We start from the raw sequence: 22,160 nt of genomic DNA, 5'->3' as shown, positions 1-22,160 counted from the left end.
AGGACAGCTGTGCTGCTGAAAAAGTTTCAGGAGGTGGCAGCAGCAACCACTTGAGAGATGAGCAGAATTTTAAAATTCCCATTGGCTCTTCTTCCTCCTGAACACTTAAAGTGTTTGGAATTTTCTTGGACATTGCCTCAAGTCTAGTAAAACCCAAAAGTTTGAGACCTTGTTTACAAAGCCCAAGTCTTCCACAGAGTTCTGCTTGAATGGCCAAGTGTTGGCTTGCTTTGAACAGGAGAATCCAGTTGGCCATTAAAGGATGTACGTTCTGCTTCCCAGGTAGATGACGGCTAATGCCACAGACAGCTCTTTATGGGGCAACCAGCCCATGATCTATGAAAACCTTCCCAGCAGGGCTTGATCAATCAAGGACTGAGGCATCTGAAGCCCTGAATATTTCCCCCTGGGGTAGAGCACAAAAGGTGATGTTGCTGCATGCACCTGCTGTCTCATAAAGCAAGTAGTGATGTCACTTCTGCAAAGTAAAGAGAAGCAGAAGGAGAGAGAGAGTGGGGGGGAAAGGAATGGGAGGAGGGAGAGAGAGAAATCCTAATAAATGTGTCGTGGGTATGAGGAATTATACTCAACCTTGAAAGGAATAATGAGGTGCATACCAAAAAAACCTCACTTTTGTGACTTCAGATCTTAATGAGAATAACTGAAATGAAGAATTAGAGGGAAAGCAAGATGGAGAGAAGATCCCTCAGAACCCAGAATGATATACTATTGTGGAGGGGAGGTTTCATTCTCTGATAAAATGTGTAAAATAAATAAATAAAAAGCCTTTCTTCCCCTTGTTGTTCAGGGATATTTCTTCCACCAAACTGCAGGCCCTGCCGAGCTATGGGTTGGAGTCCATTCAGACACTAATTGCCAAGTCATCCTACTTTCTAAAAAAATTGCCATCAAGAGAAAAATTTGCCAGTCTGTTGGATGCCACGTTGACTTACCCCAGCCACTGCTGTGCTTTTAGAAACTTGCCAACAAAAGAGTAAGTAAAAAACAAAAGGTAAGGCATGTGAAGCTGTGGCAGAAACTAGATTTCAAAACAGTCAATTGTAGACAGCTCTCTTTCCCTTCACTCCTTGCCTTCTCGGCCAACTCCATAGCCATGGGGTCACTTTCAGATAGACAAGAAGAAAATGAACTGTCCTGCTTCCCTGTAAAAACTGCTGCCAGATAACTGATTCACCCTGCAGCAAGAAGACCTTTGTAGACGACTCTGGGTACACTTAATTATAGCCTTTTTTTAGCAATTACAAAATGGAGCACAAAACTGGCATCTCAGTGATCAACTAGTTCTAATCCTTATCAGACAACATCATTTTTAAAGAAGTGGGGAAGTAGGCTCAGGAGGGTAAACTTTGCCTAAGATCTTATTCTTTCATTTAGAAATTACACAAAATATTGAACACATAATATTACCGAAGGTTTTTAAAGCTATTTCTCTACCAGTAGAAGAGCATCTTCCATTTCAGAACAGAATCCCAACTTCCTAAAAATTAGTTTCACATGGGAACAGAAAGGTCATGAGCTCCTGGCTGGTTTGTGTCTAGTAGAGGTCATCTTGTTGATTCACTTCAATCCAAAATAGGTGGCAGGTGGCAGAGTGACAGTTTCAATCTTTCCTTAGAGACGTTCCAGACTTTTTTTGACTGAGACACATAGTAAGAAGTACTTTTTATACTGCAACCCAGGACACATGTCACATATGAAGGGGAACCCCACAAAAATGAATTTATAGAAAACTGGGTATTTATTCTTACATATTTAAACTTCAGTCACCCTCAAAGTTCTCTCTTTTTGATGTAGTACACCTATTGAGACACTTTTTCCACTTCTCAGAACAGTTTTGGAACTCATCCATTTTTATGTGTTTTAGCGCTTCTGCTGTTTTTTTTTTGTTTTACCTCTTCCACATCAGCAAAACATTTCCCTTAGAGAACTTTTTTCATCAGGGAAACAAAACAAAACAAAATCTTTGAGGTGAGATCAGGTGAGTACCACATGTTCTCACTCATAAGTGGACCCTGAACATTTATCATAATACTATAAGAAAAGGATTGGCAACAGCCAGAAATTGCCGGGGGGGGGGGGGTTGTAACATAATATTAATAAGGGTACCTGATCTCAAACCAGGTGAAGTGGGGACCAAAAGGAGACCCAAACTTTACCTGTACCATGACCACTTGTATACTTAATCCTAAATTGTACCCCACATCTTTAAAAGAAAATTTTAAAAAAGAAAATTTTAAAAAAGGAAATATTTCTCTGGCAGCAGGGTAGAGGATGAGTTGGAGGTAAGAAAAACTGGTGAGAAACCAACTAGAATGATACAGATGCTAGTTTATGATAAAGCTGATTTTGGACATCTACGCTTTTGTGACAAAGAGGTCACATCCTTTCTCAAATTATTGGCATATAAAAACTTTAGTTCGGAGATTTTTATTTCAGTAGATAAAAGAGACTGACTACCTCTGGGCAGAAAATTTTACAAGAATTGCAGGGTGAGATGAAAATGCAGTTGTTGTCTTGATTGGAATTATAAGCTTTAACTGGCTCCCTCTGCAACCCTAAAGCTCGAAGCCTTGAATGCCAGTGAGAATGTAGATTCATGGAGGTTATGCCATTTTGGGGTGATTCATGGAGGTTATGCCATTTTTGATCAAAAACTGCTGAACACTTAGCACGGTGTGGGCAGGTGCGTTTATAAATCACCCACCATGAAAGGGGCAAATGCAATGAAACAGTCTCCAAATAAATTCACTGAAGCTGAATGCAACCTCTCACAATGCTAGCTGGTATACTGATATCAGATTCCTACAACACTTACCTAGCAGGGGAAGCCTGTACTACAAGGAGCCCACCCTCCAGAAAATAATTCTGGGTTTTCTGGGTTCCCCTCGAATGTAACTGAAATAACACAATACTCAACTTTTTTTTATATGTTGTATACTCTCATATTTTCTTGTCTATTTTACTCTTTTATTTCATGTTTGTTTGTTTTTAATGCCAGCCTTGATGCACTCTATTGTTTTCACAACCCACTAATAGGTCACAACTCACAGTTGGAAAAACACTGCCCTAAAGGGTTATTATTGCAGCCTAAGGAGACATTATCCATCAGTTAATTAGATAATGCACTGAGAGAGTGACACCAGGATGCTGCTGTCTTTGTTTGGAACCAACCAAAATTAATTATTTATAATTAATCAGTCAGCATGTATTATTTGTACCTTGTATAGGAGGTTCGGTTCTTCCTGAAGCTTTGGGGGAAGGTGAGAAGATAAAACGTGTGCTGTGTTCAGAGAGCCATGCATCATTAATTAAACTTTGAAGAACATTAATTAAGTAATTACCATGTTCCAAACACTGTTCAAAAGTCTGAAGATATAAAGACAAGTCATAGGTAACTGTGTGGGGTCAACACACAACAGAACCAGTGTTTAAGTCCAATACAGCAAATGTTATGGCACAGCTGGGAACAGAACAGAGTGCTCTGGGAGCACAGAGGAAGAGCTTCTAAACGGTTGCAGGGCTTACAGAAGACTTTCTGAGGGAAGTGACTCATACTGAGTCTTACAGAACAGGTAGGAGATGCCTAGGTAGATGTGAAGAGAAGCAGGCTAAGAAGGCAGAAGGGCTCATGTGGAGACACAAAGGCAAGAGACAGTAGATGAAAGTTGTTCAGAAAAGCAGGAACAAGAAGTCTCATACACACACAAAGGAAGATGAGGAAGGAGAAGAAAAGCCAGGGACACGGGCCATGATGACTCGGAGAGTGCCAGGTCAAGTTGTTTAGAGAATGAGGACTATGAAGAACTTAAAACAATATTCCACAACTGTGCTTTTATGAAATATCCCTCTGTGGAATATGACACAGCCATAAGGAAGAACAAAATTATGGACTTCACAGCAACTTGGACGGACTCAGTGATCTATCACAGAAACAAAGAACTGAGTACCACATGTTCTCACTCATAAGTGGACCCTGAACATTTATCATAATACTATAAGAAAGGGATTGGCAATAGCCAGAAATTGCCGGGGCGGGGGGGGTGTAACACAATATTAATAAGGGTACTTGATCTCAAACCAGGTGAAGTGGGGACCAAAGGGAGACCCAAACTTTACCTGTACCATGGCCACTTGTATACTTAATCCTAAATTGTACCCCACATCTTTAAAAGAAAATTTAAAAAAAGGAAATATCTCTCTGGCAGCAGGGCAGAAGATGAGTTGGAGGTGAGAAAAACTGGTGAGAGACCAACTAGAATGATACAGATGCTAGTTTATGATAAAGCTGATTTTGGACACCTACGCTTTTGTAACAAAGAGGTCACATCCTTTCTCAAATTATTGGCATATAAAAACTTTAGTTCGGAGATTTTTATTTCAGTAGATAAAAGAGACTGACTACCTCTGGGCAGAAAATTTTACAAGAATTGCAGGGTGAGATGAAAATGCAGTTGTTGTCTTGATTGGAATTATAAGCTTTAACTGGCTCCCTCTGCAACCCTAAAGCTCGAAGCCTTGAATGCCAGTGAGAATATAGAAGCCTAAAATTGGGCAGGTAGAATGTTTAGGCAAACACTGAGTCATTGCCTCTGCCTGAATAATGCACACAGCTGTCTGGGCATATGGTCTCAAGACCTCCTTGGTATCTATTATTAAAACTTCAAAACAAAGTAGACAGTACCCAGTACAATTATCTGAAGGCCAAGAATACTCACATTTCCCATTAACTGTAGATCTGTTAATGGGAAACACAATATCTCTAAGTGTCAGATACAGAGCCAGTATCACACACAATTTGATCCAAGCTGAGGATTAACAATCCCAACCCAAAATCACAAGTTGATTAATTTTTAAAAGTAAGTCCAGAAGGTCAAATAATTCTGATATATTATCCACCTTCTTGTCTTCGTACAAAGTTTGTTTCTTTGGTTTTTGTTTTTTCTTTTTTGGTTTTTTGGGTTTTAGGGGATTTTTTGATTGTTTCTTTGTTTGTTTTGAGTCAGAGTCTCACTCTGCCGCCCAGGCTGGAGTGCAGTGGCATGCTCACGGCCACCGCAGCCTCGACCTGCTGGGCTCAGACAATCCTTCCACCTCAGCCTTCCAAGTAGCTGGAACTACAGGCACACATCACCACACCTGGCTAATTTTTTATTTATTGTAGAGACAAGGTCTTGCCATGTTGCTCAGGCTGGTCTTGAACCCCTGAGCTCAGGCAATCATCTTGCCTCAGCCTCCCAAAGTGCTGGGATTACAGGCTTGAGCCATGGTGCCCAGCCTCATTTCTTTATTCATTTGTACCTCCCTTTGGTTTCATCCCTAGGTAAGTACTCCCTTAGATAAGGACAGGGCTTCTTTTATTTTCTTGGCATTTTTGCCCTTTCCATAGGCTAAACTTCTTAGAGGAAAGATGGTGGAGTAGGAAGCACCCACATATGTCTCTGATCATAAGGAAAAAAAGTCTAAAATTCACATTACAATGTCAGTTCAAGTCCTTACAAAAGAGATGCCCAGCTACAATTCAAAGCCATGAACTCCAAATGGATATTTGTTAATCAAGGTCAATGTAGAAAGAGGAGTGGTAAGCAGCAAACCTTAACATACCATAAAGGTAGCTTTTAGTAAGCATTGAAAAATCCATGATTCAATATGACAAGTTTAAGTTTTTCATCTCTAGAGCCCACACAAAACACTTAGTATTCAGAAGCATTTTATCTAAGCTGGAAGCTCTCTAATGACAATTCAGAAGCCTTTACTCTCTCCTCAGGAAGCATTTCAGTTACGACAATGGTTCAGAACACCACGCTGGTGTAATAGGTAAAGAATTTGCATGAACAAAGCATAAATAGACACATGATCAGGTTTTGTTTAAAGACCAAAAGCTCAGCTGCTTTTTTTTTTAACCTCTTCTCTTTCAGACAGAATTTTTCATTTTCCATTTTTGAAAGCTTTTCCAAACAATGTGATGGCACAGTAAGGAAACCAAATAATGAAACACTGTAAGTATTTGCATGCAAAGAAATGCAGGAAGTCATATCTTGTTCTGTGTGTACCTTCTTATCAGAGCCAATGATTTTCTTTTGATACAAGTCTTGTTTGGGGAGATGTTTGCAAAGCATTTTTTAATAGTTTAAAAATGGAAAGTTTTTTCTTTGTGATTGGCACCCAATTGTTCAGTTACCTTTTTCAACAGTTAAAAATACCATTTTTAAAATGTACCTTAATATTTAGTCTACAATCATATTAAATTCTCCTCAAAAATTAAAATTTTATTTGCAGGTGTTTTGATGTCACTGAAGGGTATAACTATTAGCTTCATTTGTAGGAATTTTCACTAGTCATAGGGTCAATATTCCACAAAGATCAACTCATTGCAAATATAACTTCTAGAATTAGCCTCTTCCCTTTGAAGAGACTTAGGCTACCTCATCAATGTGCTCCTGAGCTTAACATTAGTCTTAATACTTTCTCTAATATACACTGGATGAAAGCTACATTTCTATTCTGACTAATTGTTAACATTTTTCTGCTGTAGATGCTGGCTGGCTTGGCATTTCACTTATCTTCAACTGTAAAAGAGTATGCCTCAAAAGAGAATTCCAGTGTCCCTATGCCACATTTACTGAGATTTAGAAATTTTATTATTCCCCACGTGTGTCCTCCAGACTGCAAAACCAGATGCCCCTCTAAAATACATTGCCAATCCTTTTTTAACTTTTCTCTTCTTTTCTTTTCCTATCAATCTCCAAGTTAGACAGAGGCAGCAGGATGGTATTGTAGAATGACCCTGGACTTTGGGGTTCCTCAGAGTTGGACATGGATCCTTGGCAGTAATGTTCCTGTAACACTGAGTATGACTAGACAAAATGTATTATTTTTGAGACTTTTTCCCTTGTCTGTAATAAACAAGAGAAATATTTGGCAGTCAGAATCACAAGAGTGAAGGGAGTTGTTAAAGAATGTGACAGCTTTTTCTCACACACTGTCTCCTTCTGCCTCTTTCTCTTTCCCCCACCCTCACTGCACCCAGCAGAGATCCACTGCCAGTGGGAGGGCTCAGGCACTCAAGTTCCTCTTTCTCTGGGCCCCCACCCAATGCCCCCAGACAGATAGTTCTAGGGATCCCTCCCAGGATTGAGATTAGAAGTCTTTGGAATGGGGATCTGGGGTGGGGCAAGTGTCAGAGGGTGGCAGGGCCTGATTCTCAGGCCTTTGAGTCTCTGGGTCTTGTCCTGGGACCAGACAGCTGCTTTCCTTCATGGAGCTTGGGGCTGGATAGGAGTCTGAAGGAGGAGGCCAGATTCCTGCGACACAGATTGGGCTTAAGGCTAGTGGAGTTGACTCCATGGTGAGGGTCGGGTGGGAAAGAAAAAGTGACAGCACTGAGGGTAGATAAGTATTATCCTGTCTGCTTTTCATTTTCTTTCATTCACATCTGACCCCATCGATCCTCCAGTGATCCTTTCCCTCACTCTTCCTACTCTTCTCTCTCTGTATTCTATCAGTCACCTCCTACAGATGGCTTTATTCTCATCAACAAGAAACCATGTCAATGGTAGCACCAAGGGATAGTTTGGGGGAGAGGAGATTTTAACTCACCTTTAATATTCCTCAACAGCCGCCTCTCAAGCTTCCCCAAAGGAATATATATCCTTGAGTTACTAAGCTAACACTATTTTAAGACAAGTTCCCTACTCTCAATAATCCCCAAAACTAACTGACATGCAAAATGCAAGTAGAAAGCGTTTTCCCTGTGAAAACATTTTTCCAATAAATCATCTACCTCCCACTCCCCACCAAATAGCCATTTCTAAGTCCTTAGAGTTGAGAAATACTAGAGCTAGCTACTGAGCCGTGCTATTTTCCCCAAGATAACGTGTCTTTACCACTATGGCTGGCCCCACTGTCTTCCTAAAATTCCCATATTTTCTCCTTTCTTACTTATGACTGCATCAGTGTCACTATACCTCTCCTTCCTCTAACTCCATAGTACTAAGCCTATGTGAGTCCGTCCAAACTCCCCATCATAGCTGCCAGTACCAAAGAGAGCTCCAGGCTGAACTTTGTTGATAAGCATGATGCTGCCCTCAGGAGTTATCCCAAGACACAAAAGGAAGTAGCAGCAGGTGGGTATTTGGTCTGAAGACAGACACATCATGGAGGAGAAAAATTGCTAGACACATGCCTGGTAAGGCAAAGAAAGAAAGGGCAAAGGATCAGAGGGAGACAGAGAGGAAACATATTTGACCTCTTATTGACATGTTTATTCAGAATTCATGGCAGTTTTAGAAGTTTCACCTTAGTGCTTCTAACAGTTGAAGTGGTTTTGATATGGAGAAAGGAGTAAAGGAAACCAGCAATAGTTGGAAAGTTTTCATCTGATTTAATAAAACCTATTATTTTACATAAATCATTCAGAGAACTTGCTTAAAATACAGGATTCTGTCCCTAGAGATTTTTGATTCAGGGTTTGGGACAAGGCCAGGACTCTGCAATTTAACAAGCACCCTGTTGATTCTGATGGAGATAGTCCAAGGACCACACTTTGAAAAACACTCAAAAAGAGACAATGTAGGAAAAGCCTCTGAGCTAAGGATATGAAAATCTCCTGCTGACACTGTCCCCCTCAGGGACTTGGGCAAGTCACTTAGTTCCTTTAATCTTTGTTTCCTTACTAATAAAATGAGAGGATTCAAGGAGATGGTCTTTAAGAACCTTTAAAATGAAACAATAAAAAAGAAAAAAGAACCTTTCTAATAAGAAATTATCTATTCTCTTTACTAGTTCTTTATAACCATCTTCTCTCTTTAAAGATTAAAAATAGGTCATTATATCAATGTCTGTGAGAAAAGGACAATTTTGCTGGTTATGAAGATATTTAATAATAAAACAGAGGAGACTCCTATGCAGTCTTCTGTATGCAGCAGCAACCCTTTTCTAGGTCCAAACTGGTCTCTGATATTCTAACACATTTCTGGAGTTCCAGGTCACAGATTTTCTTTTTCTTTCCTAAAATCTGTGTGCTTGCCCTTTTGTATTGTATTCCTCCAATATATTATTCTATCCACTCACCAAACTAGGCACACGTTTCCTAATACAGAACATGAGAAACTAGATTTTGAGAGTAGAGAAAAATATTCCTTTAATGTGTAAGGAATCATAAGGTTCCTTATGTATTACACAGATATGTATTACAAATATATATTTCTAAGGACCTTGGCAAAAAATGCCCATTTCCCCAGTTCCTATGATTATATTGGCAGATGGTAGAACCTACATGAATCATGCTGTAATGTTCATTGTCCCTGTATCCTCTCAATTCCTTTCAGAGCCAGGATCATCCTGGCTTAGACTTATTCACTCCACAAACATATACTGAATGAACACTCAGAGCCAAAACTTACTAGGCATTAGGATTTCTAAAATAAATAAGACCTAGTCCCCTGCTCTCAAGAAGTTAATAGACATTTAAAGGAGACAGACATGCATCATCACTTAATTGCAATGTTTAGATAATTGCAATAGTACTAAGTGCAACCCTGGCAAAAGAAAAAATAATACTTGGGGAGTAAAATAAAGAAAGCCTTCATAGAAGAGCTTGTCTTTACAGATGAGGAGAGGAGGAACATGCCAGGCAGAAGCATATACAAAGGCAAAGGAGTGAATCAGTAGAACTTACTCATGGAGCTAGAAATCATTTTATGTGACCAAAGGAAGGTTGCACAGGAGATTTGCAAGAGATAAATATAAGAATCCCTAAAATTTGTTGGGTCAAGAATTATTCTACACATATTAATGCACTTAATCTTTAGCACAACTCTAACAAGTATGACTATAATCCCTACTTAGCAAATGAATAGTTCACGGCACAGAGACATTAATTAACTCTCCCAGGTTTACACAGCCTGTAAGCAGCTGTTAGGGCTGAATCCCAGCAGCCTGACTCCAAAGCCTGTGCTCTGAATTGTGTAGCACTGCTGCTTCTTAGAGGTGAGACTGGAGAAGCAAGAAGAACCCAGACCAAGGAAAACCTTGGAGGTCATCACAAGAAATCTGGATTTTATCCCATAGCCAATGAGAACCTGGGGAAGGTCTAAGGTGGGTAAGTGAAATAGATTTATGTTTAGGGAAGGCCATCGGAGGAGGAATGTACAGGATAGACTGGGGAGAGGGCTAAAATTAAAGAAAGAATGTCAGGAAGAAAATAAACATAATTTTCTCATAAGAGAGGATGAAAACCTGAAATCCGGAAGTAGCAACAGATTTGGGAGGGAGTAGCAGAGGAGGGACTGTTCCTTCTCTAAGAACAGAGTAACTCTTCAGCCTCTGTCTTTGACTCATACCTCTAAGGAGTAGATCTGTTCCACCGTTTCTTCCTACTATCCATGACTGTATTCTCCCTGTGCTCCTGGGTGTCTAATAATCTATCCTTAGCCTCTTTTTCTCACTTGGGCTATTTGATTAGCCAGGGACTTAAGTGCAAACAAGTCCACCAGTAGCTGATGATTTCCAATTCCATTTGTGTTCTACAACAGACAAACAGCTTAGTAGGGGTTTGGTTAGCAACTAAATGAGATAAATAGCTAAGAAAATGCCAAGAAAGGATTCTTTTAGATTTAGCAAGCATAGATTGCATCTCTAAATTTGTTTTCCAAAGAAAATCATCCTTTGTAAACAGCTTCATTAAGTCTTTGCATCACTGTGACACACACACATATACACACACACACAGTTTTTTATCCTCTTAAGGAACTCCTACATCAAATTAGAGTTCTCAAATAATTCAACATATGAACATATGACTAAGGCTACTGTGGCCTTGTTTCATTTCTTAGGTTTAAAAAAAAAAAAACATGAAGGGACCAGGCACAGTGGCTCATGCCTATAATCTCAGCACTTTGGGAGGCCAACTCAGGAAGATCACTTGAGGCCAGAAGTTTGAGATTAGCCTGGTCAACACAGTGAGATCCCATCCCTAAAAAAAAAAAAAAAAAAAAATTAGCTGCGTGTGGTTGTGCACACCTGAAGTCCCAGCTACTTGGGAGGCTAAGATAGGAGAATCACTTGAGCCCAGGAATTTGAGGTTACAGTGAACTATGATCATGACACTGCACTCCAGCCTGGGCAAGAGAGCACGACTTCATCTCTTTACAAAAGAAAAAAAAGAATGATCCTTGAATTTTTTTAATACTTGGAATCATAGAAAAGCTCTTACATTTACATCAAGCCAATATTCTTCTTACAGTTATTCTGCCATCTTCGCTGAGAGTGAACTGAGTGGCTGGGACTATGATTATGGCTTCTGCTTACCTAAGACACCCCGATGTGCTCCTGAACCAGATGCTTTTAACCCCTGTGAAGATATTATGGGCTATGACTTCCTTAGGGTCCTGATCTGGCTGATTAACATTCTAGCCATCACAGGAAACATGACTGTCCTCTTTGTTCTCCTGACCAGTCGTTACAAACTGACAGTGCCCCGTTTTCTCATGTGCAACCTCTCCTTTGCAGACTTTTGCATGGGGCTCTATCTACTGCTCATTGCCTCAGTTGATTCCCAAACCAAAGGCCAGTACTATAACCATGCCATAGACTGGCAAACAGGGAGTGGGTGCAAAGCTGCTGGCTTTTTCACTGTATTTGCAAGTGAACTTTCTATCTACACCCTCACCGTCATCACTCTAGAAAGATGGCACACCATCACCTATGCTATTCAGCTGGACCAAAAGCTGCGATTGAGACATGCCATTCCGATTATGCTTGGAGGATGGTTCTTTTCTGCTCTAATTGCTATGCTGCCCCTCCTGGGTGTCAGCAATTACATGAAGGTCAGTATTTGCCTCCCTATGGATGTGGAAACCACTCTCTCGCAAGTCTACATATTAACCATCCTGATACTCAATGTTGTGGCTTTTATCATCATTTGTGCTTGCTACATTAAAATTTATTTTGCAGTTCAAAATCCAGAGCTGATGGCTACCAACAAAGATACAAAGATTGCTAAGAAGATGGCAATTCTCATCTTTACCGATTTCACTTGCATGGCACCTATCTCTTTTTTTGCCATATCAGCTGCCTTCAAAGTGCCCCTTATCACAGTAACCAACTCTAAAGTTTTACTGGTTCTTTTTTATCCTGTCAATTCTTGTGCCAATCCATTTTTGTATGCAATTTTCACAAAGACATTCCGAAGAGATTTCTTTCTGTTGCTGAGCAAATTTGGCTGCTGTAAACGTCGGGCTGAACTTTATAGAAGGAAAGATTTTTCAGCTTATAACTCCAACTGCAAAAATGGCTTCCCTGGATCAAATAAGCCATCTCAGTCCACCTTGAAGTTGTCCACACTGCACTGTCAAGGTACAGCTGTCCTAGACAAGACTTGCTACAAAGAGTGTTAATTGTTATATCAATAACTCCATTACTAAATTGTTCTTAAATCTGTAAAATGTATATATAGTATGCATATATACATATATATCTGCACCAATAGTTTTAACATAAAGTGTTGGTTTTAGGAAATTATTTATTCTTAGGCATACTGGACAAGAGACCTCTACCTAACTCAAAGTGTGATCCATGACCACTGCCAGTCTTAAAGCTATTTGCCACTGGTGCATGACACAAAATACAAAAGTTGAGAGTGTTTAGAAATTTTTATAGCAATTATGACATAGCAATATTGTCTGTTGAATCTAATATTAAGAAAAAAGTGAGTTGATATTTTGTGTGTTTTGTAGTCATTTTTATTACATGCTACAAAAATATTAATTCATAACAGATTGGAAATTTAAAATAACTGGCCTTTTTCCTCAGATAGTTCAAAAAACACACTGCAGAGATTCATAATCCAACCTGGTAGCCACTGGGCACATGTGGCTAAATTAAAATTAAATAAAATGAAAAATGTAGTTTTTCAGTTGTACTAGCCACGTTTCAAGTCCCCAAAGAGCCGCAATGTGACTAGTGGTTACCACACCGGACAGCACAGATACAGAACATGTTCATCATTGTAAAAGTTCTATTTGTGCTATTCTAGAAACTATCTACCCCCTTTCCAAATTCTTACAAGAGGGGGCCCCCAAAAAATGAATTATCTTTTGGAAGGCAGGTCCCTTGTAGTACAGGCCTCCTCAACTAGGGAAGTGTTCTAGGAAACCATTGGCATCAGTGTACCAGCTAGTGTTGATGTGACAGGCTGCATTTAGCTTCAGTGAATTTTTTTTCTTGGGAGATTCTTTCAACATGTTTGAAAACATAATGGGTGATTTACAAGTGCACCTGTCCCCACCACACTGAGTGTTCAGTAGTTTTTGACCAAAAACGGCATGGCCATGGGCCCCACCCTCCCTATTCATCTGAGTGACTTTTTGTTTCCTCAGATGAAAAAAAGTCCTCAAAGGGAAACGTTTTGCCAATGTGGAAGAATTGAAACAAAAAACAGCAGAAGCACTAAAAGGCACAAAATGTGTGAGTTCCAAAACTGGTTTCAGCAGTGAAAAAGTATTTCGATAAGTGTATTACACCAAATTGAGAGAGTACTTTGAAAATGACTGAAGTTTAAACATGTAAGAATACACAATTTTTTATAAATAAATTCCAGGTTTTTCTGGGTCCCTTCATATTTTAAATTTAAGGTAAGCATCTAAAGGCACATTTCAGCCTATTTGCTTGGTGTAGTATGCAACGAAACATTAAACTGTAGATTGTAAACTCTTCATGGGTAAGAATCCTGTTCTCGGTCCATTTTGCTTTCCTGTCCCCTACCTCAAGATCTTGGCAATGGTACACAATAAAATGTGCTGAATTAGAATGACTTTAAAGAAATCAGGGGGGGAAACTGCCTGAGCCTGTTTTTTAAGTAAAAGGAAACATTTAAATACTTAAAGATAATTAACTTTAATCATTTCTAACCTTTGGAGGGTACAGAAAATACATCAATATTTGCTAGAAAGTATTTTTACTTACTAGAATTTGCTAAAATAGGATAACAAAGCTATAGGCTTTAACTACAATGTTTTTTGTTTGCTCCTTTGACTTTTTAAAATTAATTTTCATTGAAAGCTAATGTATATCAAACATCTTGATAAACATCTTAATCTTCATACAATTCTATATGTACAAACATTTTATATGAGAACAAAACCCACTATAATTTGCAGAAGCTCTCAGAGCAAATAAAAGATCCAACTAATAAGATTCAAACTTATAACCCCAATTCAGGACCCAGCTTCTTTATCACTGTGTTTTACCGACTCCCATCCTGGTAAATCATAGTCATCCGAGAGTCCCTTAAATTTTCTCCAATATTTTATTATAAACATTTTCAAATATGCAGAGTTGAAAGAATTGCATAGTGAGCACACATATAGCTCCTTTTAGATTTAACAATATTTAACTACATTAGCTTCACTACATGACTACATAATTACCTATCCATTATGCATCTATCCATCAATTAATCTTATTTTTGATGCGTTTCAAAGTAAGTTGGAGACATCAGTACTTACTCCTAAATACTAGAGCACTCTTATTATTAACCAAGTTTCAATATTTATTTACATTTGTAGGTAAATTTATATATGGAGAAATGGACAAACCTTAAGTGTACCATTTAATGAGTTTTGAGAATTGCATAACATCCATATGACCCAAACCTCTATCAACACATAGATCAGAAAGTTCCCTCATGCTTCCCTACCCAGTCAATTCCTCACCCCCAACCCCAGAGGTAAGCAAGGTTCCTAATTTTTCTCCCACAAATTTGTTTTGCCTATTCTAAAACTTCATATATATAGAATCATATAGTATATACTCTTAAGTGTAAGGCTTCTTTGACCCAATGTTTTTGCTCCGCAACCATGTTTTTGCTTGAATGAGTAGTTCATTCCTTCCCGTTATTCCATTGCAAGAATATAACACTGGTTCCATTCTTCTATCAAAGGATATTTCTGCTATTTCCAGTTTTTATCTCTCCTTTGATATTTTATTATATAAATATATTGGCATAACTAGACACTCACACATCCAGTCTGTTTCCAACCTGTATGCCACTGTGCAAAGTGAGTAAAAGTAATTATAAAAGATTATAAACTTTACAAAATCTCTTCTCTGTACTGTTTTTCACATTTCTAACTTTTACTGCATAACCAGTTACTTGTCTTTATTTAGATGCAGCCCTCTCTCTTGTAACTAGTGTTCCAGAATTTGTCTCAGCAATATGACAGAATACTAATTAGTCATGTTGCTATATATTTACACAATAAACTTTCTGATTCATATATAAACCCCAGAGCCAAAACAACTAAGTAAGCATAAAAGCAGAAAGGAAAACAGAAGAAAAAAATAAAATATATTCTTGTAGAGAAACTTTATTTGAATCATGTACTCAAATATAATTTGAGCTCAAGGTACTTGTACATATACTCTACTCTGAAAATAGCATTCATGACCTTGGCTCAGATATTGATCTTTATTTAAGTTTTAACATATGGAGTCATAGTTTACCATCTCTCTCATCCCCATTCCCATATCCTCAGTCACTAAGACCTACCAGTTATCCTCTGTACTACCGTCCACATCAGTTCTTTGTTTTGTGTTCCTACTGCTACACCCACATCTCAGGCCATTTTCTCTACTCTTGGATTACTACCATATCTCCTTCATAATTATTCATATCCAATATTTCCCATGTCCTCATGCTCATACTCACTACCGTTTAATCTTTCTAAAATTTTTCACTTTATCATACATTTGTACAAAAATCTTGAGCAGCTCATCTGTACCTATAAGTTAGTTTTTGTTCCTATCATAAAAGAAAGCTCCAGAACCCATCCTCAAATATTGCTCAATTTATTTCCTGCTGCATTTCTACATGAAACAAACCAACCCAGTCACTTTTCCCTAGTTATGCCCTGTGAATCTCCTTTCTGGTGATCAAGTCATTCTTATCATCTGAATACACTATTCTTTACCTCTCCTTCCTATAGCCTTTAAGGTCCTAACACAACTAAAGTTTATCTCTTTTTGTGAGTCAGGATCACACTCTGTTGCACAGGCTGGAGTGCAATGGCACAATTATGGCTCACCAAAATTCAAACTCCTGGGCTGAAGGGATCTACCCACCTCAGCCTACCAAGTAACTGGGACTACCAACGTGGACCACCAAGCCCAGATGTTTGTTTTTTTTTTGTAGAAATGGGAGTCTCACAGTGTTGCCTAGCTGGTCTTAAACTCCTGGGCTCAAGCAACCCTCCCACATCAGCCTCCCAAAGTGCTAGGATTGCAGGCATGAACCACCAAGACAAGCCCAGGTTTATCTTTTTTATCAAGCTCTCCTTAATCCACTTCCTTCCTAATCCACTATGGTCAAGATACCTCCCTTTCTCTGAAATAAACTAGGGCATAAATAATAAATATATAACTCACAACAGACTCTCTCTTAGGAATTCTTCAGCACCTGTCCTCTGCATCACACATCTGTCTTTTACCCTACACTGCTGGCTATTATCTTTTATAAGTATACCTCTTTTTGACCTATGATATGAATTGTTTAGTGATACCTTTGTCTCTTCTCTGTTTCTCCCACTATATTTATACTAGAGTCTTACAAATGGTAGATGATTAATAATTTTTAATCTGATTCACTTTTATAACTAAAATATAAAACTGCCCTAGTTAAGAAGTATTTTCCGTATGAGACGATTCCATAGAAAACATATGTATTCTTATTCTGTATAATCTCTCATATGTAAATCATAAAAAAGATATTCAATACAGGATACAAAATACAGGATATTTCTATCCTGTTTTGTTTTGTTTTTTTTACCATGTTTGATATTATCACTGATAGGTTGAAAAGTGGCTAAAAGAGGTTATCAGTCTGGAATAACTCATCCAAATTTACAAAATAATTTTAAAAGTCAATAGTACTTTTTTCTTCCATTTATAACATTTGATGTAAATAGTATGGTTTTAGTCTTCTCAAAATGTATTAAGTCCACATGTAAATTAAGAATCTCGGCTGGGCACAGTCCCTCATGCCTATAATCCCAGCACTTTGGGAGGCAGAGGCAAGAGGATTACCTGAGCCCAGGGGTTCAAGACTAGCCTGGGCAACTTAGCGAGACCTCGTCTCCAAAAAAATAAAAATTTTTTTAAAAATAAAAAGAATCTCTGTCACAAAGATTTCAATAAATGTGTTCATAATTAGAAATAATCTTTTTCTCAAAATGAGCAATATTTTTATCTCTTTCTTCCCTAAGAGTTATTACCTTGGGCTTCCTACTTTTAGCTTCCTACTTATAAATCACAAAGTTCCCACTTGGCTTAGAGTGTATTTACATGAAAACCTAGATAATATTAACCTACTAACATGAGTCAAAACAAAATCTCCCACTAAATTCCCTCTCTGCTCATTACCCCCAATTAACTGTTGTTATTTACTCTTGAGTTATTCATCTTCTTACACAATTTAAGTGACTAAAACTGTGTCGATTAGACTGTCTCATTGTTCTAAGAAATCTGAGCTGTACAGGTGATTACTTACACATAGTACAGCCATGAATGCAGTGTTCTGCACATTGAATAAAATAGGTCACGTAAATGTACCAAGCAAAGTCAGTTGGTCAGTCCCAAAGACTAATCCTGTGCAAACTCAGCAAGATCTTCTGATATACAGAGAGAGGTAGAAAGTATGCAAGAAAGCACTGTAAGAGGCAAACATAAGAAAAATATGGAGAAATTCTCAAAATGTACTGGTATAGGAATTAGGATAAAAGACACTCACAAATGTCCTTTGACATAGCAAACTGTATCCTCTACAAAAACACTTTTTCTATCTATAAAAGGGTGTAGAATGACATTTGCCAAGATACTGTCTTTATAAGAACTTAGAAACTTACTTTAGGGTACTTTGTTATAAAATGCAATAGGAAATATTTATCTTGGACATGCTGAAGAGATTTCTAAAAGTAAAAGTAATATGATAACAAAGCCAAGTCTCAGGCAAGCTCCCTGATTTATGGGGCTTAAGGAATGATTTTCTATTTTAAAATGGACTATTGTCTCACTATATCTTTACCACACAGGTTTTATATATATATAATACACACACACACACACACACACACACACACACACACACACACTTTTTTTTACTGGTGGGTAATGAAATCAATTAGTAGAACACACCCCCAATTTTTTTAATAAAATAGAACAGAATTAAATAGATAATACAGAAGATCATCATTTGCTAAAAGCAAGCACAATTTTCTGAAACTTTTGTTTAATTTATGTTATGTGTATCAATGTACATGCAAATATACAACTGGGTTGTTAACGTATACTTCTTAGTGTGGACCCTGGCCAAAAAACTTGAAAATAATGGTCCAGACAACTTTTTCAAGAACTAGGATTTTTTTTTCCCTAGTATTATCTGAGATTAATAAAAAGGTACCAGATCCAAAATAATGTGGTGATCTTAGTTCTTTCTGTAATCACCACTAAAACTATATTCAGTTAATTAGCATGGAGGAAAAGTATTATTATTGTTTTGTGTAAGCCTACTTTTAAAATGATATTTTGCATTTCTAAAAAATATGGGGGTGGGACACAGGTGCTCATGCCTGTAATTGCAGTACTTTGGGAGGCCAGGAATTTGAGATCAACCTAGGCAATAAAGCAAGACTCTGTCTCTGTTTTATTTTTTATTTTTTTGGTTTTTTGAGTTGGAGTCTCACTCTGTCACCCAGGCTGGAGGGTAGTGGCACACTCCCTGCCACCGCAGCCTCGACTGCTGGGCTCCTGCGATCCTTCCGCCTCAGCTTTCCAACTAGCCGGAAGTACAGGTGCACACTACCATGCCCGGCTAGTTTGGTTTTTGTTTGTTTGTTCGTTTGTTTTGATTTATTGTAGAGATGAGGTCTCGCCAAGTTGCCCAGGTGGGTCTCAAATGCAGGCTCAGGCAATCCTCTCGCCTTGGCCTCCCAAAGAGGCTGAGCCACTGAGACCGGCCCCTGTTTTATAAGTAAATAAATAAAGATGACGGGCATGAGGGCAAGCAGAGACACAAATGAGACAACCATGAGTTTTTTTCTCTAATGATAAAATGTACTACACAAATAAAGAGGGCCAATATAGTAACAGTATTTGAAATATGCCATTTAAAAAAAGATCACTAAAACAAAGTGAGATTTTAAAGTTCACAGAGAAAAAAGAGGAACGGAATTTTAGAAATAAATATAATTACCAGGCACTTGAACAAACACATCAAACCCCAATTCCCAGGTGTGTACACCTTACCAATAAGCCCAGCCCTTAATTTGCAATAAGGTTTGCCTAGGGCAAATGCAGAGTGACTGAGTGGGACTGGGTAGAAGAAAACAGAAAGACTATAGTCTACTCTCAGCCCTGAAGGGATTATATGTTTCAGAGATAGACACAAATAATAAGTGCCCTCTTTTTTATTTCGATGTAGAGGATATGGCCATTTATGGTAGGTAATATCCTTGAAAAGAACCCATAGCTCCAGGGAGTTCTCAAGAGCCAGAGAATGATCTGGTATAAGAGTGGTATTAAGGAAAAGGACAATTACTCTAAGAATAAAGAGGGCCTAGTAGGAGAATATAGTTAGCCAGCACATTCACTAGTACTACCTGAATCCATAATACAGCTGCCAACTTTAGACCAAAGACAATACCCCATCCATGCTGTTCAAGGCCCAGAAAAGATTGATACAGATTTTGAAAAGATATACCAATAACTTCCAGGGTAGGAGAGAACAAGTGTTAAATTGAACTCCCCAAGTAGGACTGATTTCCAAAAAGCAATAGGAAATTCACCCCTTGTACCAGTCAGATCCAGGTATCTAATCCTTAGGGAGTTTTCATAGACCATGACCTACACATCACTGCACTGCTTTTTGTGCAAGAATTACTATCCTGAAAAAACACCACTCAGGGCTAAAACTAGAGCTTCTAAGCTTAGAGACTCACCTCACCTGTTAAGAGTAGCAGAGTGATCAGGGAAATGTTCCTTTGAAGGACCAGAATCTACTAAGGAAGAGAGGATTATAGAATCATTCATTGGGATATTAATATACTTCATTTTTATTGCTATAGAAAAATGAGACCTAACTATTTTATGTTTTGTTTTCTCTCCTTGATTTCAAGACAGTTATTCAGACTTCCTTCCTTGTCTCAAATGAGATCTCCAAAGCAGAAGCTTTCTGAATTAAACATCTCTTCTTGACTTTTGTTTTAGAAAGCCTATGCTCAATGTGAGGATTCTGTTAGGAAAAAGAGAGGGATACTGGCTTTGAAGGGGAAAGAGTTTGCAGGAGAGATTTCCACCACAAGAAAAATAGAAAAAAGTAGGGAGAGAGAAAAAACTCACTATGATTAGAAAAAGATAGAAGTGTAAAATTTCAAGTAGAACAAGAACCTAATCCACTCCCTCACAATTCCCCAGAAATATGAAGATAGCTTCACCAAATAATAGGCCCAGAGAGGCTGATCTTAGCTACAGGGATCCTGGCCTCAGCACAAATTTTCATATCCAAATAATAGTATAGGAATCCACCTCCAAGGTACTATCTGGGCTTACACAATCAGCATGTCACTAGTGACTAGTGTACACTGAAAACCTAGAGAAGCCTTCTTGAATATCCCACTACTTAAAACATAGTTTGGTGAGAGGTGAAAAGACCATCGGCACCAATCTAATAACTGATACTGAGTTTACCATGAAGGGAAATGTGAATCTGATTTAAATTTTACTTCAAGAATAAAGAAATGTGACACTTCTTCATGTTCCATCATATCTGATGCATCTATGCTTCATAAGAGTATAGATATTAAGAGATTAAAAAACTGTGTTAAAACATAAAACAAAATAAATATAAATTATATATCTGTTCTGCATCTGAATTATAATTTTATTAAATTTCATATAATGAGCTCAAAATTTAGCAGCTCTCTGCTTGACTATATTTAAAATAAAAATAAGTTTCACAATATGCAATATAGTCCCACTGATGTTTACAAAATTGATGTACTGAGCTCATAAGGTTTACCATTCTGCATCACCAATGGCTTTTGCAAATACATAGTCTCTCCCTCCAAAACACATAACACCTTCTTTCAAATAGAACTTCCATTTGTTCTTGCTTCGATGAATCTGGAGGGAGAAAATAGCATAAATAAATTAATTTTACAAATTAAAGCATCATTTGCATTTCTTTGCTACAGCAAATGGAATTATTCTGACCCTAAATGTGAGTTCTTTAAAGTAAGACTGCCTCAAGATAGTTTATTCATTCATTCAATAAATATTTTAGTTCCTATAAGTAAGATACTGTTTTAGGCACTGGAGATATATCAGTTTAAGATTTTACACTCACACAGAAAAATATATATATACTGTATACATAAAAATCAGGAAAAAAATAAAAGCCCAGCCTTTGAAGAATTTACATTTTAAAGGAGGGGGAGGGACAGAAATTGAATAAATAAATTATATAGAATATTAAAAAGTGACCATTGTTATAAAAAACCAGAACAAGAAAAGAAAGATGACAAATATAGAGGTGGAAATGTAATCTTAAATAGGAGAGTTGGAATGGGATTGACTTTTGAGGTGACATTTGAGCCAAAGACTTGAACAAAATGAAGAATAAAACCAGGCAGATATTAACTCAAGAGCATTCCAGGCAAAGGGAACAAAGGTGAAAGGTCCTGAGAGAGCATGCCCGATTGTTCAAGAACAGCAAAGAGTTCAGTAAGTCTGTAAAGGAATAAACAGGAAAGATGTAGCTAATATTACCAGGAATTAAAAAGTGGTGTTTCATTACGAGAAAGTTACAATAAAGCACTGAACAAAGTCAGAAGATACAGCATATAATCTGTTAGATTCTGCTGGCTGTTCTCAGATTCAATAAATCATCCTAGCCATATTCAAAGTAAAAAATAGAAAATCCCACTATTTCAAGGGGAAAAAAACATAAAATCATTGCTACCTCTGAATAACTGCAAGTGACTATTTAAAAGCCTTAGAACCACATAACCTGAGATCAAAGGTAAAATTTTTACCTAGTTGTTGACTATAAATAGACAAATCCAGAAAGGGAATCCATAACTGGTATTCAG

The 22,160-nt window shown here is 37.8% G+C and overlaps 2 protein-coding genes across 3 annotated transcripts in view; one reads left to right on the top strand and one right to left on the bottom strand.

Moving 5' to 3' along the window:
* The window catches only part of LHCGR (luteinizing hormone/choriogonadotropin receptor), a 58,753-nt gene extending 46,337 nt beyond the window's left edge, over window positions 1-12,416 (top strand). The window contains exons 9-11 of the mRNA XM_008068678.1: window positions 809-994; window positions 5,937-6,017; window positions 11,264-12,416. Of these exons, the coding sequence (XP_008066869.1) occupies window positions 809-994; window positions 5,937-6,017; window positions 11,264-12,416 (1,420 nt within the window). The remainder of the gene's footprint in view (window positions 1-808; window positions 995-5,936; window positions 6,018-11,263) is intronic.
* Window positions 12,417-20,929: 8,513 nt separating this feature from the next.
* Window positions 20,930-22,160, bottom strand: part of GTF2A1L (general transcription factor IIA subunit 1 like) — a 55,206-nt gene continuing 53,975 nt past the window's right edge. Inside the window, exon 8 of one of the 2 annotated variants that reach the window (XM_008068681.2) lies at window positions 20,930-21,192. In XM_008068681.2, coding sequence (XP_008066872.1) covers window positions 21,085-21,192 — 108 coding nt within the window. In that variant the 3' untranslated portion in view covers window positions 20,930-21,084. The remainder of the gene's footprint in view (window positions 21,193-22,160) is intronic. The other variant, XM_008068679.1, reaches the window with a different exon arrangement.

Source organism: Carlito syrichta, unplaced genomic scaffold (assembly GCF_000164805.1).
Source record: "Carlito syrichta isolate Samal-C Ts95f unplaced genomic scaffold, Tarsius_syrichta-2.0.1 Scaffold311472, whole genome shotgun sequence".
In the NCBI taxonomy this organism is placed as follows: domain Eukaryota; kingdom Metazoa; phylum Chordata; class Mammalia; order Primates; family Tarsiidae; genus Carlito; species Carlito syrichta.
This window is presented reverse-complemented; position numbering and strand designations above follow the sequence as displayed.